This window comes from Bactrocera oleae, chromosome X, assembly GCF_042242935.1.
Source record: "Bactrocera oleae isolate idBacOlea1 chromosome X, idBacOlea1, whole genome shotgun sequence".
In the NCBI taxonomy this organism is placed as follows: Eukaryota; Metazoa; Arthropoda; class Insecta; order Diptera; family Tephritidae; genus Bactrocera; species Bactrocera oleae.
This window is the reverse complement of record NC_091541.1, coordinates 31041314-31055795: the sequence shown is the minus strand read 5'-3', so window position 1 is coordinate 31055795 and position 14482 is coordinate 31041314. Positions and strand designations below refer to the sequence as shown.

The 14482-nt window shown below is 35.6% G+C and overlaps 1 protein-coding gene and 1 long non-coding RNA gene across 14 annotated transcripts in view; one reads left to right on the top strand and one right to left on the bottom strand.

The window, feature by feature from the left end:
- LOC138858020 (uncharacterized) overlaps positions 1–14482 on the top strand; it is a 98477-nt gene that overhangs the window by 20222 nt on the left and 63773 nt on the right. The window lies entirely within an intron of this gene.
- CaMKII (Calcium/calmodulin-dependent protein kinase II) overlaps positions 1–14482 on the bottom strand; it is a 111771-nt gene that overhangs the window by 54906 nt on the left and 42383 nt on the right. For all 13 annotated transcript variants that reach the window (XM_036367078.2, XM_070112467.1, XM_036367080.2 and 10 more), the window contains exons 3-10: positions 13880–13974; positions 7792–7851; positions 7549–7603; positions 7083–7408; positions 6381–6475; positions 6194–6316; positions 5996–6122; positions 5771–5863 (exon numbers count right to left, since the gene is read on the bottom strand). In XM_036367078.2, the coding sequence (XP_036222971.1) occupies positions 5771–5863; positions 5996–6122; positions 6194–6316; positions 6381–6475; positions 7083–7408; positions 7549–7603; positions 7792–7851; positions 13880–13974 (974 nt within the window). The remainder of the gene's footprint in view (positions 1–5770; positions 5864–5995; positions 6123–6193; positions 6317–6380; positions 6476–7082; positions 7409–7548; positions 7604–7791; positions 7852–13879; positions 13975–14482) is intronic.

Here is a 14482-nt window from a genome sequence, read left to right as displayed (position 1 = left end):
GAAGTCATGCGACTCAATGCCATCGTATATGCATTCGAGAAAAACTGTATTCTGCGGCTGTATTTTTTGGCATTTGACCGATTCTGGCATCCAGGCTTGCTGTATAAAATAAAATAATATTAACTTCAATAGCATAAAGTAAACTTCGAAGCGTTTTCCCCACAACTCACGTTTTCAAAGTCGGTGCTCCTCAAATCAGTTAATATTTTTAATTTTACTATAACAAATGAACCGATTTTTTCGCAAAAAATGAAAATGTAACTTCGGAAACCCCACAGCGTTATCTGAGCAAAGCGATTATCTAACCCAATCAAAATTACAGTTGATCTTTTAAGTTGATTCAGCACAAAAACGTGTAGCGTACTTGGTAAAGCTATAGCATAGCAGTTTTAGTCAACTTATGCAATTATAATTATTTATTAATTTTTTATGCATACCGCGTCATGGTGGTCCCATATTTTGTTTTGGATTCTTGTGGACCATTATTCATTTTCAAATTCAACTTTTCCGAAAGAAAGGTTGTCAACCGCTTGCAATACCTAATTTCAATTGTATTGTTCAAGTCAAACGAGATACTGTTCCCAAAGGTGGGGTAGCTTTTTACCAAAATAATAAAAATGTTACATCACTATGACTCCGAATATTGAATAATTTATTTTTTATTAACTAAATTTTTATTAAATTCTATACTTTTATTTGCCATTAAAAAATTGTACCTTAAATTTTTTTTTTTGAATCACCCTGCTCTTCAATTAATTTCTTCCGCATGAGATATGCGAAAATACGCCTACAAATATGTAAACATTTTGCGCATCCTTTGTGATCGTGTTAAGTTTAGTTCCGTTACGGAATTTCTTGATTCGGTCGCCGCGCTCAAAGCCCGCGATAGATGCTATGCAATAGCTTAAAAAGTATGTGCTTATCACTTGATCGATGGGCCACGGAAATCGATAATTCCATGAGTCTGGCGAGCAAGATACAAAAAATTCTAGCATGTCGAACCGGAAAGTATCTGGTCTGATGAAGCACAATACTATACAATCCCACAAGCCATTTTAGTAACACCTCAACAATTCCTCAATTGGCGAACATCATAACTACATATATAACAACTATAAGCTGACATGTAAGAAAGGGCAAAACTGAGCAATAAAAATTTCTGTGATAATACTTGAATTTCGTCCAACAGAGCATATTAAGGTAACGCCGCAGGAATAACTCTAAGGAAATGTAGGATTTTCTAATCGAAACCGATTCCAAACAAAACAGAATGGATTGAGGCAAAAACTTAACATGATGCAGCTCACGCAAAAATTGTACTACTTAACACAAATTGAAGCAGTTATAGCTGTTTTGTTTGGAAACACACCTTATATTAGACCGTAATAGAGAATGAAAAGCAAATGACTTAAACACATACAAAATATTTTTGACGAAATTAGTGAATAATTTTTCCTCATGGACAATGATTTGATTAAAACATCTTTTGAGTTTCCTGATATAATTTGTTTAAAAAAAATCATTAGGCAAGAAATAAATTATTGACTACATCAGAGCGAATATTATATTCTTCTTTGCAAAGTCATTTTTATTTATGAATTAAAAACATATATATTAATATATAAGGTTGGCCGTTATTTCCCTTCCGCTTTTTTGCTCTTCATTCAATGCTTTATAAAAAGTGTTACAGTGATCGGATTTAGTTAAAATATGCGCCGTTTTGTTCGATGATCTGTTTCCATCTAGACGGCAACTTCATAATACCTTCCTCGTAGAAGCCCTCCTCCTTATTTGCGAAGAATTCGGACAGCCACTTTTCACAAGCCTCTTTTGAGTTCAACTTCACACCACCAAGGGCATTCGCCATGGACAGGAACAGGTGGTAATCACTTGGCGCTACGTCCGGGCTATGTGGTGGATGCGATAAAACCTCCCATCCGAGCTCCCGTAGCTTCTGACGAGTCATCAACGAAGTGTGTGGTCTGGCGTTGTCCCGGTGGAACACTACACCCTTCCTGTTGGCCAATTCTGGACGCTTCTGGTCGATCGCCTGCTTCAAGCGGTCCAGTTGTTCGCAGTAGATGGTAGAATTAAGCGTCTGGCCATATGGGAGCAGCTCATAGTGGATGATTCCCTTCCAATCCCACCAAACACACAGCAAAACCTTCCTGGCCGTCAATCCCGGCTTGGCCACTGTTTGGGACGATTCACCCGCCTTCGACCACGACCGTTTTCGCTTGATATTGTCACCATCCGCTTCAAGAATGGGACGAGTTCGTTCCGTTTCAGCAGCATATCGCAGGCGTTGCTTCGGTCCAGAAGGTTTTTTTGCGTCAAATTATGCGGCACCCAAACATCAAACTTTTTTGTATCCAGCCTTCTGCAGATGGTTCAAAATGGTTTGGTGACTAACTCCCATCTCCTGGGCGATGTCACGAGATGCCATATGCCGGTCTAACTCGATGTATTCCATGATTTGATCGGTATTTGTCATCACAGGTCTTCCGCCGGCTGGCTTATCCATGGTGTCGTTTTCACCGGCTCTGAATCGTCGAAACCATTCCTCCGCGGTTCGAAGTGATAGAGTACCATCCCCCAAAACACCATTAATCTCACGGAACGTTTCTCTATGGGATTTGCCTCTAACGAAGGAAAACTTTAAAATAGCGCGAATTTCGGCGTTAGTGAACTCCATGTTTACACGTCTATAACTGTTGAACGCAATATCCAAACTAATCATGCATAGCGTTGTTTTGTAGGTTATGTCAAGACCTTTCAAATTATGTATAGTGTTGCCAGATACGAGCTCTGTAGCGCTTTGTACATAGCCGCGAAATTCAAAAGACGAAGAAGCAAAAGGGAAATAACGGCCAACCTAATATATTAAAAAATCTGTCCACAAAAGATAACGCAAATTTCACAAAACATTAACATTGTTTTAAATTTTTACATCACTTCACACATATGCGATTACAACATATAAATATTTATTTTTTTACTCGTCTCATTTAAAATTTTACTATTACATGATATTTTTCGGGTTGGAATGTTTTAATTTGAGGTTTATTTAATGAAATTACTATTATTTTTAATCGTTTTACTGGATCTAACAAAAACCTGATTTGTTATACAGTAATTTATAAACTGATTGTCACACAGGCTAAGAGAATTATGGGAAAAATTTTATGAATATATTAACATTGGCCAAACGTAAGCAGTAAATGTGAGGTTAGATAACTCTGAATATATTTTTTACAACTGTGGCTAAAAAAAATACAAAGAGCTTAAATAAAGTTTCATTATTACACAAGATTTAAATGTCTAATTTAGAAAAATTAGGGCTTGAGAGTTTTTGATGTGATTAACTAATTTCTTATTTAGAAACATATTTTGTCAATAATGGAGTGAGAAGACGGAATTCGAGAAGTGCATACAAGTTCAGAGGAGGAAAATAGTCTAATTATAATTTGTGTGATATGTAATGTTCAATTATATATATATTTCAAGAACATTAATGAATAGACGTTCAAAAATTAATTGGTAATTGGGTTAAAATTATTTTGATTTAATCCATTCCACACATAAACCAAAAAAAATTTATCATACTGTTGCATATTTTGGAATTAAACGATTAGAATCTTAAAAATTAACTGTATTTATATATTCAGCGCAATATATTCATATTAGATGAAGATAATGGAAAAATACACTAATTAACTATATAAATATATGTAATGTCTATTAAAAAGTAGAACGAAAAAAATGCTTATGTCAGTTGTCTTTAACTCGCCTTTTCTAGCCGCTATGTTGCAGATCTGCTCTTACTTAACTCCTTTCTATTTTATACATATTATAGTTATGCCAGCTTTCTGTTCATACCAAGAAGCATGAATATAAAGCCGCACAAAAAATACACAGTGTACAATTATTTTATAATATTTGAAATTCGATTTGTATTTAACATTGATTCCTAGAAAAAAAAAAATATTACAAAGAAAAGATTGAACTAAATGTCTTTATAACTGATTCAGTCCAGAACCTAAGCGTTTTGTTAATAGCGAACTTTTCTAAAGAAATTGATGATTTCAGCCAAATTCCGTGTCCCGAATCAGCTGATACGACCTATCTTATGAGAGCGCAATGTAAATGATCAGTCACCACCGATTCTACCGTCCGCTTCAACAGACCGTACGGTATGATATCCGCGAAAATTGGATTTTTCCGGTAGAAACGAGTGAGCTGAGAGTGAGAGAGCAATCTCTTGCAAAGCAGGGTTTCCAATCTCGATATTTTGTAGTATTTAAAAAATTAATTTGAATATATTTGAAATATTCTTATACTGTCGCAAAATTACAGTCGAATACAATTACTTATAAATAGGTAAATTATTTTTAATAGTTGGATTTTAGTTTTGAGCTTTTACATTATGAAAAATTAAAACTAAAAAACTAACTTGGTGTGAGAAATCGTGTATACAAATAGAATAATGGCAACATTGGTGAAATGAAAACAAAAGAGAACAACTGATGTCTGCGTTGCAACTACGGGCATAACTTTTGACAAATTAAGTTTAATACGGGCGGTAAGTAAGGAAGGGAGGAATGTCGGTGACTGTTTGGACACTAAGTAGTCAGAACTTGACGTCCACTTGAAAAAATTTAAACAAATGTGCATAAATAACATAGCGATCTTTCAAAATTCATACAGGTTCAAAAGTAGCCTTATACCAGCCAAACAAATGAGAACAGATTTGCTGTAAGCAGTATTTGCAATAATATTTTCATAAGTTTAATACAATATACCTGTTTTTTTTCTCATATCATATACATAATAAAAAGTCAACTTTCGTTTACTTGCTATATATGGATAGACTTTCAACTATCTGTTTCAAAAATATTGGGGCGATGCCCCGTTTTTAATAAATGTTACACGCATTTGTATGCAGATTTTATATAACAATAATATCTGGAAGCTACTGGAACTGCGTACACCAAATTTTAATTCCCTTATTCTTTATGCTTTCGCTCTTATTCATATTTATAAAAGTACAGAATCTGTTTTTTATAATTTGCACAACACGTAAAACAAAGCAAAGCAATATTAGCAATAGCAAATAGTATAACCATATGTAGTACATTTCTAATTATTTCACGAGAAACAAAGTATATTAGGAATGAGAGCAATCAGTTAGAAAACTCTTAGAAAAGCATAAATATTCCTATAAGAATGAAATTGAAATTATGATTTTTAAGAATTAATAAAATAAGAACAAATTTTATTCTACTTGATATAAATTTGAAACAAAGTATGAAAATTTAATTTATTTTTTGGTCCGTTCGTGGGATACTTTTATGCTTAACATATAAATTACATATATGGAGTAAATATGTTCTAAATTAGTGTCAACTATATGTCAATACCATTACATTTTATAGCAAAGTAGTTATGCATATTATACATATATATAAATATATATATCGCTTGTCGTGCCTAAATAATTCAGAAAATAGTCTTATGACCTATTACCTACTTCATATACAGCTTATCGAATAGCTAGGGTACTTTCATTTATTTTGTATATTGTACTCTTGTTTATCTACACAGTTCTGCAATTGGTGTGCATATATTAATCGCTACATCTATAACCTAATTCAGAAACAATCAACTTAATAAAATTAGAAATTGTACCATAAATTTTTGCGGTATAGAGCTACTTCAAACCGTTAACAACATATAATGCATATGACACCAATAATAATTATATATTTACCCTTAACGTCGTCATCTTCTAGTGTTGTACTTGAGGAGTCTGTTGATTCCTTAACTTGAGATCCCTCACCTTTCTTGGTAATCATACTCCTACCTGAAATTTTTTTTCATATTTTTAAACATATTTAGGATATGCCGCATTTATAATTTGGTATTATAAATATTTAATTCACGTATACCATACATGGCTTCACGTAATATATCCAATTCCTAGCGATCAACTTACTTGAAAAATTTCTGGTTGCTAACATTGTAGTAAGAATAGCACCCTTGAGTTTACGCCGAGCATTGAATTTTTTGAGACAATCCACAGTCTCTTGGCGATGAACCACCGAAGCCACACGCTCTCTTTGCTATATGTAATATTATAAATTTCATAGAAAAAATTAAGCCATTAAATTTAGAGTAAATAAAAAATACTTACGCAAATCCATGGATGCTTTAGCGCTTCAGCCGCAGTGATTCTTTTATTTGGATTAACTGTTAGCATTTGATTTATCAAGTTCTTTGCTTCAGGTGTTACGGTATCCCATTCAGGCGATGGATACTATAGGATTAGAGTAGAAAATCCTAATGAAGTAATTAAGGAAAGGGAAAATAATTATGCTTACATCATATGCGCCAGCCTTTATTTGAGAATAAAGACGATGTTGATCCTCATCCCAAAAGGGTGGATAACCGACTAGTAAAATGTATAAAATAACTCCTTCGAGTTCAAAAATTAAGTTTCAGTAAATTTTACTTTAAATAAATTGGATTTATTAAACAACAGAAGAATGAAAACGAACAATATAGATTAATATCTATATTATTATATATTCCTATATTCTACTTAGTAATTAATAATGAAAACATAAACTTCCTCCACGTTTTTCATGTTAGTTCTCAATAAAGAGTTGCACTTAAAAGCGTTAACAATTTTAATGTAACCCTCTGTCTTAGAGAGGTCATCATTAAAAGAACAAGATGAGCAGTTTGAGAGTGTGAAAATATTCATTCTTATTATTGAAAGAGATAAGTTTATCAAAAGATCTAACACTAAGCATTCTAAGATTCTATGCGGAATTAAACGCAAAAAAATATATATGGAATATGTTCCCAAAGTGGAGTTATTCTTTTTTTTTGTTGCTGTGATCACAGAATAAAAACAAAATTACTATCTCTGCATCTCTGTCCAATAACTTAAATATTATAGGGGAAGTTATTATAAGTTATATTTCTTTTCAAAGGCTCGAGTGTCGTATTCACATGCAAAAGTTAATTTTGCATGCTCATATGATCGTGGTAAATAGGTTGAATAATTTCTCGCTTACCACATGCCCATATATCTACCGATTTGCCATATGGCTCCTTTTTCAGCACCTCCGGCGATAAGTAGCCAGGGGTGCCGGCAAAACCGAACCATGCCTGATGGTCGCCCTGAACTTCTATGGCTAAGCCAAAGTCGGCTAGTTTTACAGCTGCACCCTTGGCTTTACTAGCTAATAGTAAGTTTTCTGGTTTCAGATCACGATGCACCACACCATTCTGATGGCAATGATTAACAGACTCCAAGATTTGTTGAATGCAATGCGATGCATCAGCCTCTGAATAAAATTCGCGCGCAACAATATCTTCAAACAGCTCACCACCAGTAACACTGCAATCGTAAATTGAAAAAATACATGGCACTTTGTCGTTTCATGATAGTCCGCAATATACATACATACATACATATGAATATGCAATATATAGTCACATTCTCCCATGCCAATATATAGATTTAAAAAAAATACTTACAGATCAAACACTAAGTAATGATAGTTTTCTTCCTGTATGCTATCGTGCAGTCTTACTGTAATAAGAAACATTACAGTTTATTCAAAGAAAAAATGGAGAGACAAGTATACAACTATTTCTCCTCAATGTAATAAAATATAATATTTACATATGTTTAATATATTATATATGGATTTTTTAGAGTTTTAAACTAATAAGAAGAGTTGAATAAATTCTATATGTATTCGTGACAAATCAACTTACCGATATTAGGATGGTGTAGTTTTCTGCAAATTCTAGCTTCTCGCTCTAATTTTTGAAAATCTACAATAAATAAAATAAAATATATTAACATAAACCATTGCGTATTGTATTTTACTATAATCGGATCTTTTTAATCGGAATGGATTCCGATTTATAATCGAACGAGGACTTTTCAGATAGCATAATTCCCCTAACCGTATAGCATTGGATAAGCCTTCAAGTAACCAAAGAATCAGCTGTTTTCCTATCTGTGTGATACATCTGAGAACACCTGATAAAATCTGCTTTTTTTTGACACAGAAAAACTAGACTCGAGTTGCTGGACTCTTTTTGACCGTGTGAATGCACAGAGCGACACCAAAAGAAAATTTGAAAAAAAAACACTCTTTTGAGTCCCGTGTAAAAGCACACTAAGTATTGAATGTTTTACGCAGCAGATGTGCATATGTTACCATTCAACGATTGTTAATATCGATGGCTACGATATCGATATATTTAGCAGTAAGATATACTGGTTAAATAAGACAAAAAAAAGGTGCGAACGCTGTATAGAGTGTTTTCAACTCTACTCCGTTATGTTCGCAGGTTCAGAAGTGACAACCGGAGACAGCTGGTTGAAATAACTGATTAATTGATAAAACTATACATGATAATTATAGTATCCAAGAATTATTATATTCGATTGCCATCTTGTGGGTCTGTGGATGGAACGGAATAATATAAAAATTTTGATTAAAAATCAGGGGTTGATCGTATAAGGGTAAATATTTTGAATCTCATATATTTTTCATTTGGTTTATATAGTTGTCGGCGGCATCGTCATTACGACACAATTGGACTCTGCTCCTTTTTCGTTTGCGGCCGAAATTGTTTTGTACGTGTCGGTACGTTTGAGTGTTTATTTCGTCTCGCTCGACTAACTTGTCACGATTTTATATACGACTATTTCGTTTTCGTTACTACATTGTTTGTTTTGCAGTCACGGCTTGCACACACGCGATATTTCCAATTTTATTTTTCATGTCATATTTCCCAAATGCGTTTTTTTTATTTCACATCTGAATACGTGTTTTGAGAGTAGACATGTAATACTTTGAATACTAACTGATTGAAAATTCAAAATAACGGATTATTACGTTTCATCTCTCCTTGTAATGAGAGTAGACATGTAATACTTTGAATACTAACTGATTGAAAATTCAAAATAACGGATTATTACGTTTCATCTCTCCTTGTAAGCTATAACTTGAGCAACAACTGAGATATAATGATCAAACTTGATACATATTTTCTTTGGCGCTCTTGGCCCTTGAAACGCCGAGTTAAGTTTAAAAGAACTATATGTATGTTTCTAACTTACTCAAAAAAAAGACTAAGAAACTTAAAAGGAGGGAAAATTAGTTAAAATAAATATTTTTGAAAAGTGCATGTGGCTTTGCCAAATAGTTTTACTGAAACAATGCCGAATACAGCTACACAATTCACTTCGGTTTTACCAAACCATGCTACAATTTGATAATTAAGTGATAGATGGATAATCACGTTAATATCTTGCTTTATGGCTATTTCGGAATCAACTAAAAGTTCACGAACTAAAAAGAATATCGTCAGGTATGTAAAATTTTACTACCGAGAGGACAGATGATAACAGAAATTGAATAAGGGACATGGAACCGTCTACTTTTAAGCAAAAATTTAATTTCTTGTATAATATTTGACCGATTTGGTTCTAAAAAACTTCATTATGTTCTCATCGTTCAGTTTGAAAATGGGCGCATATGGGCTCACTTTACAAAAACGTTATGTAAAGAACCAATAGCTTATTTTATTTTAGAACATATAAACATATTTGTATAGCATAAATTCAGTCTCGAAAATTATTGTTATAACACTCACATTTTAGAGTAATCATTTAAGTGCAGCTAATTGCCGTGATTTCCAAATTTCACAGTCGCTAATTTCCTAACAAGTTATAGCAATTCTTATTAAAGTAACCATCTTCTATTGAAAAGCATTATCTTGCGCAAAAATATCATACATTTTAAGTTAGAAATAGTGCTTACTCAGCCATTAGCGAGCGCATACTATCTCGAGTGTAAGGTAAATATACAAATACATGAAGTAGATATGTCAAGAAACAAATGGCTAAGCTCAGACCACCAAGGTCTCCAGCTTGGCGAACTGTAGCCGGCCGATCTTAGGTTAGCTGTGAATACACAATAACCAGCTCCTGACCAAGAGCGACAGGAGAGCAGGGTTCAAAATAAGCATCCACAGCCCCTAAGTGGCTGCCCCCAGGGAATACCTACCCATGAGAGGGAGGCAACAGAGCGACGCGGGACGCAAACAAATACAAATATCCCCATTTGTATCCATTTGTACAAATGCACGGAAAGAACTACCTCGGTCTCGCGCCCATCAGGGTCGAGACCAGTAAGATCCTGATTAAAGTATACTGGAAAAAACTAATACGACTAAAATTGCTTTCGGCCTGGTGAGAGTGCTATTCTTCCACTTCAGGAAGCAGGGATGACACCCTGCTGAAATGGCTGGTAGGCTAATATCATAATCGCCTCCGACTCGTTAAAACCCTGGCAGGTCTTCAAGTACGTTCAAAGCTCGTCACCATTAAATTGGTCGTACAGGTTCGGTTGAGAGAACTCCTGATTAGAGCCTGGCAGGCTCTGAATACAATGTCCCATGAGGACTTGTGTCAACACTCGCGAGACCTACCGCAGGTGTAGACAACCTCGGTACAACGTGCGGCGATAGCGACTTGAAGCGGAGATCCAATTGAATATGAATACACAAAATCAAAACAAAAAAAAACGACAATAGTGAAGGAAAGTCACAACAAGAGGAACAGAACAACAAAAACGACGAATACAGCAATGCTTTTCGTAGAAGCAGCAGGGTTCTGGGATCACCAGTGTTACAACTAACACCAGTCACACAAAAGAGCGCGAACACCAGCCAAGAAAACTTGGTATCGACCGAGTCTACATCGACGATCTCAGCAACAAACCTGGAAAGACTAATGACCAATTGAAACCAACAACCAACCGATTACTGCTCCCGCGTAGTACCAGTCTTGCAGAAACACGCACCGCTAAATGGAGAAGCCGAAAAGTGGAAAACAGCGATGCCGAAGAAAACAAGAAAACCCGACGATCGTCAAAAATCGACAAAAAGCTCCACAAAAACTGATTTCTCAGGAAAGCCAATAGACCAGCACACCTGGCTTGGGATTGCAAGGAACGAGACAAAAGAAGGGAAGGTATATGTATAAAATGCGGACAACCGGGACACAGGCTTAAAGAGTGCAACAAGCTTCCAACCTGCTGCATATGCACAGAGGCCAAACTTAGCCGAACGGATCACCTACTGGGCTCAAGTACATGCACGGTATTTAAAGACTTCGTAAACAAATGAAAGTTCTCAAAACCAACATGCACACAAGTAAAACTGACGCACTCCTGACTCAAATGACAATGGAGCGCCATTACGACGTTGTCATTATAAGCGAGCAATACAAGAGGAAACAGAGTGAAACATGGATAGCAGACAGCAGTGGCACTGCCGCGACCTGGCTGCCCCCCAGTAACAAAATAGTCACTCCAGGAAGAGGAATCGCGAACGGTTTCGTCTGGACCAAATGCGACCTCTGCACCATAATAAGCTACTTAACGCCTAGCGATAATATCGATGACTTTAAAGCCAAATTAAACAACATAGAAGACAAAGCTTGAGACTTTGGAGGAGACTTTATAAAAGCAAGAGATTTTAACTCAAAAGCTGTTGAATGGGAAATGCGAGGAAAGACCGATGGAACCACCCAACGACGAACCCCTCTTTACCAACGAAGAGCTGCAAACGGCGGCATAGAAACTTAAACCAAACAAAGCACCCGGACCAGAAGGTATACCCGCAGAGGCACTAAAGATAATCGCCCAAAGCCGCCCAAACGTGCTACTTGGAATGTTAAATACCTGTCTCAAAGCCGGCGTATTTCCAGAAATTTGGAAATCAAACCACAGCTCGTGTTAATAAGTAAAGGTAAAGGCGATCCAGACAACCCATCAGCATACCGGCCTCTTTGCATGCTCGACACAGTTGGTAAGCTTCTCGCGAGAATGCTGAAACCAAGGATTGAAGAAGCAATCACGACGGCAGGCGGCTTATCATCTAAACAATACGGCTTGAGACCTGGTAAATCAACCTTGGGGGCAATTGAGAATGTCGTGAGGAGCGTAGAAGCAGCGCACAGAGGATGCAACAAACTCAGACGAGTTGTTTTACTCGCCACCCTTGACGTTCGGAACGCCTTCAACAGCACTCGATGGGAAAACATGGTTGAAGCATTAGAGGAAAATTTTAAAATAGTCTTGCTGTATCTTTGTTCAGAGCTTTTAGTAGGTCCACGACACTTAAAGGTCACGTCAGAAGCTGCGCAGGGATCAATCCTCGGCCCAGGCCTCTGAAACGTCAGTTACGATGGCATATTAAGCCTCGACATGCCCGAAGATACTTAACTAGTTGGTTACGCAGACGACATCGCCTCAATAATCACTGCGAAAGACACCGAAGATGCGCGCAGGAAGTTTAACCAGGTAACGATCAGAGCACAAATGTGGCTTGATGCGAGAGGTATCAAACTTGCCACTGCAAAAACCGAGCTGGTACTGCTAACAAAGAAGCATATTCCGACTATAATAGTCATTAGGACAACAACAGAGACACTAAGGTCACAAAAGGTTGTCAACTACCTGAGGGTAAGATTAAACTCCAGGCTTATCTACTGGGCACAAATTCAACACGCTGAGGAAAAGGCATTTAAGATAACTTGTCAACTGAGCAAGCTTATGTGCAATATTGGAGAACCGAGACAGGAAAAACGGAAACTTTTGATGTCGACAATACTAAATGTCTTGCTCTACGGAGCAGAGCTATGGGCAGACACATTGAGGAAAAATAATCGACGCACAATATAATTTGATATTGAAAATTGCAGGAGCATTGTCAGGCGATGGCAAACCGTCGAATGAATTTCCGCCACGAAATAGATTCTCATAAAACCCGTAAAAAAATAAACAGGAACCAGACATATTCTATCCTGATTAAGCGCCTAGTCAAACTTAGTTAAATCGGCCATACACACACATACATACATTGTTGTGTATGTATCTATGTATTTTAAATCCCAATAACAAAAATTAAATTAAAAACAAAAAATTGTTTACAAAATACTTTTGTACTTACTACCTAATGTTAACAGTAGTGAATTAACTGGACTCGAGTGTGACATAAGGCAGTATTGGAGCACGTTAATATCCTCGACAATAAAAAAAAACTTTTACTTCGGCTGCACATTAGCAATTAATGAAAAAGCGCTATCAAGGCAAATAGGGAGCCAGGAATGCTAGCAGATTATTGTTGGAGACTTAAAACAGACCTTCCAGAAGCTAAATATGCACTAAAATCATAATTATTTTTTCTATATCAAGCAATAATTTCACTTAATGTCGTTAATGTGTGTACTTTTTGGGAAAATATATGTTTTCATGTCACAAGACTTACATATTATTGTTTAGTGGAACTAGTACTTTCAACACTTGACTTTTCATGTGACAAAAAAGGTTAAAATATTGTTAACCTGTGTTATTTATATTTCATAGGGTCTTCGACGTTTCCTTCTGGGTGTTTAAAACTTCATGGCAAACTTATTGTAGGGGGTATTCACACCGAACATGTTAATAAGTAATTCGTTAGTTGATACTTCGTTGAAACACTTAACTGTGAGCATACTTTTTTCTATCTCTCAGTAGTTGTGGAGAACTTTGTTCCAAAACAGCTGATTAAATTTTTTTAAATACTTTCTTTTGCAAAAATGTGTCTAAAATTATCTTGTAGCGAACAACAAATGTATTTTTTCATCATGAATCCAATGAACGACGCAAAACAAACAGCTGATTTGATGTTACCAAACAACCAAAAAAAATTCTAAAGCTTAACTTCTTTACTTAGTAGGTACCCCTGTTTAGGGTATACAAAGAAATAGGAAATTTAAACACGTATTTAGTTCACTTACCTCTTGCGGTGAGTTTCTTTGTGTTGATAATTTTCGCTGCAAACTCAAATTGTGTTGATTTTTGAACACAACGTTTGACGACAGAGAAGGCGCCCCTGTTAAATAGGTAATTATTTTATTAAAAATATACCACAACATCATATAAAATAAAATACATAACAATTAATTTTCTTATATATTACATATACAATATAAAAGAGAGTCGGGTTAGTTTTACTATTTACAATATTACTTCAGAACGGCTAAACCGATTTGGATGAAAATTAGTGGAGGAATGTAGCCTAGGATCATAGGACGGACATAAGATACCTTTATATCTTTCTATGTTAAAAGTCAAAACAATTCCAAATACAAAATATATTTCAAATCATTAGCATGTGTTCAAAATTCATTTGAATATTTTATTATTTCAAAAAATACATAGCTCCTGCAAAAGAACAGCAATGATCAAGGGGGTTTTTTTTTGGACACACCATGTGTAACCGGTAAGACATTTCTAATATCACAACAAAAATCGCATTGACACTTCCATCGCCATGAGGGCATAATGGCTCACAAATATTTTCGAAGAACTGCACAGAACAATGCAAGATTTAAACGGCA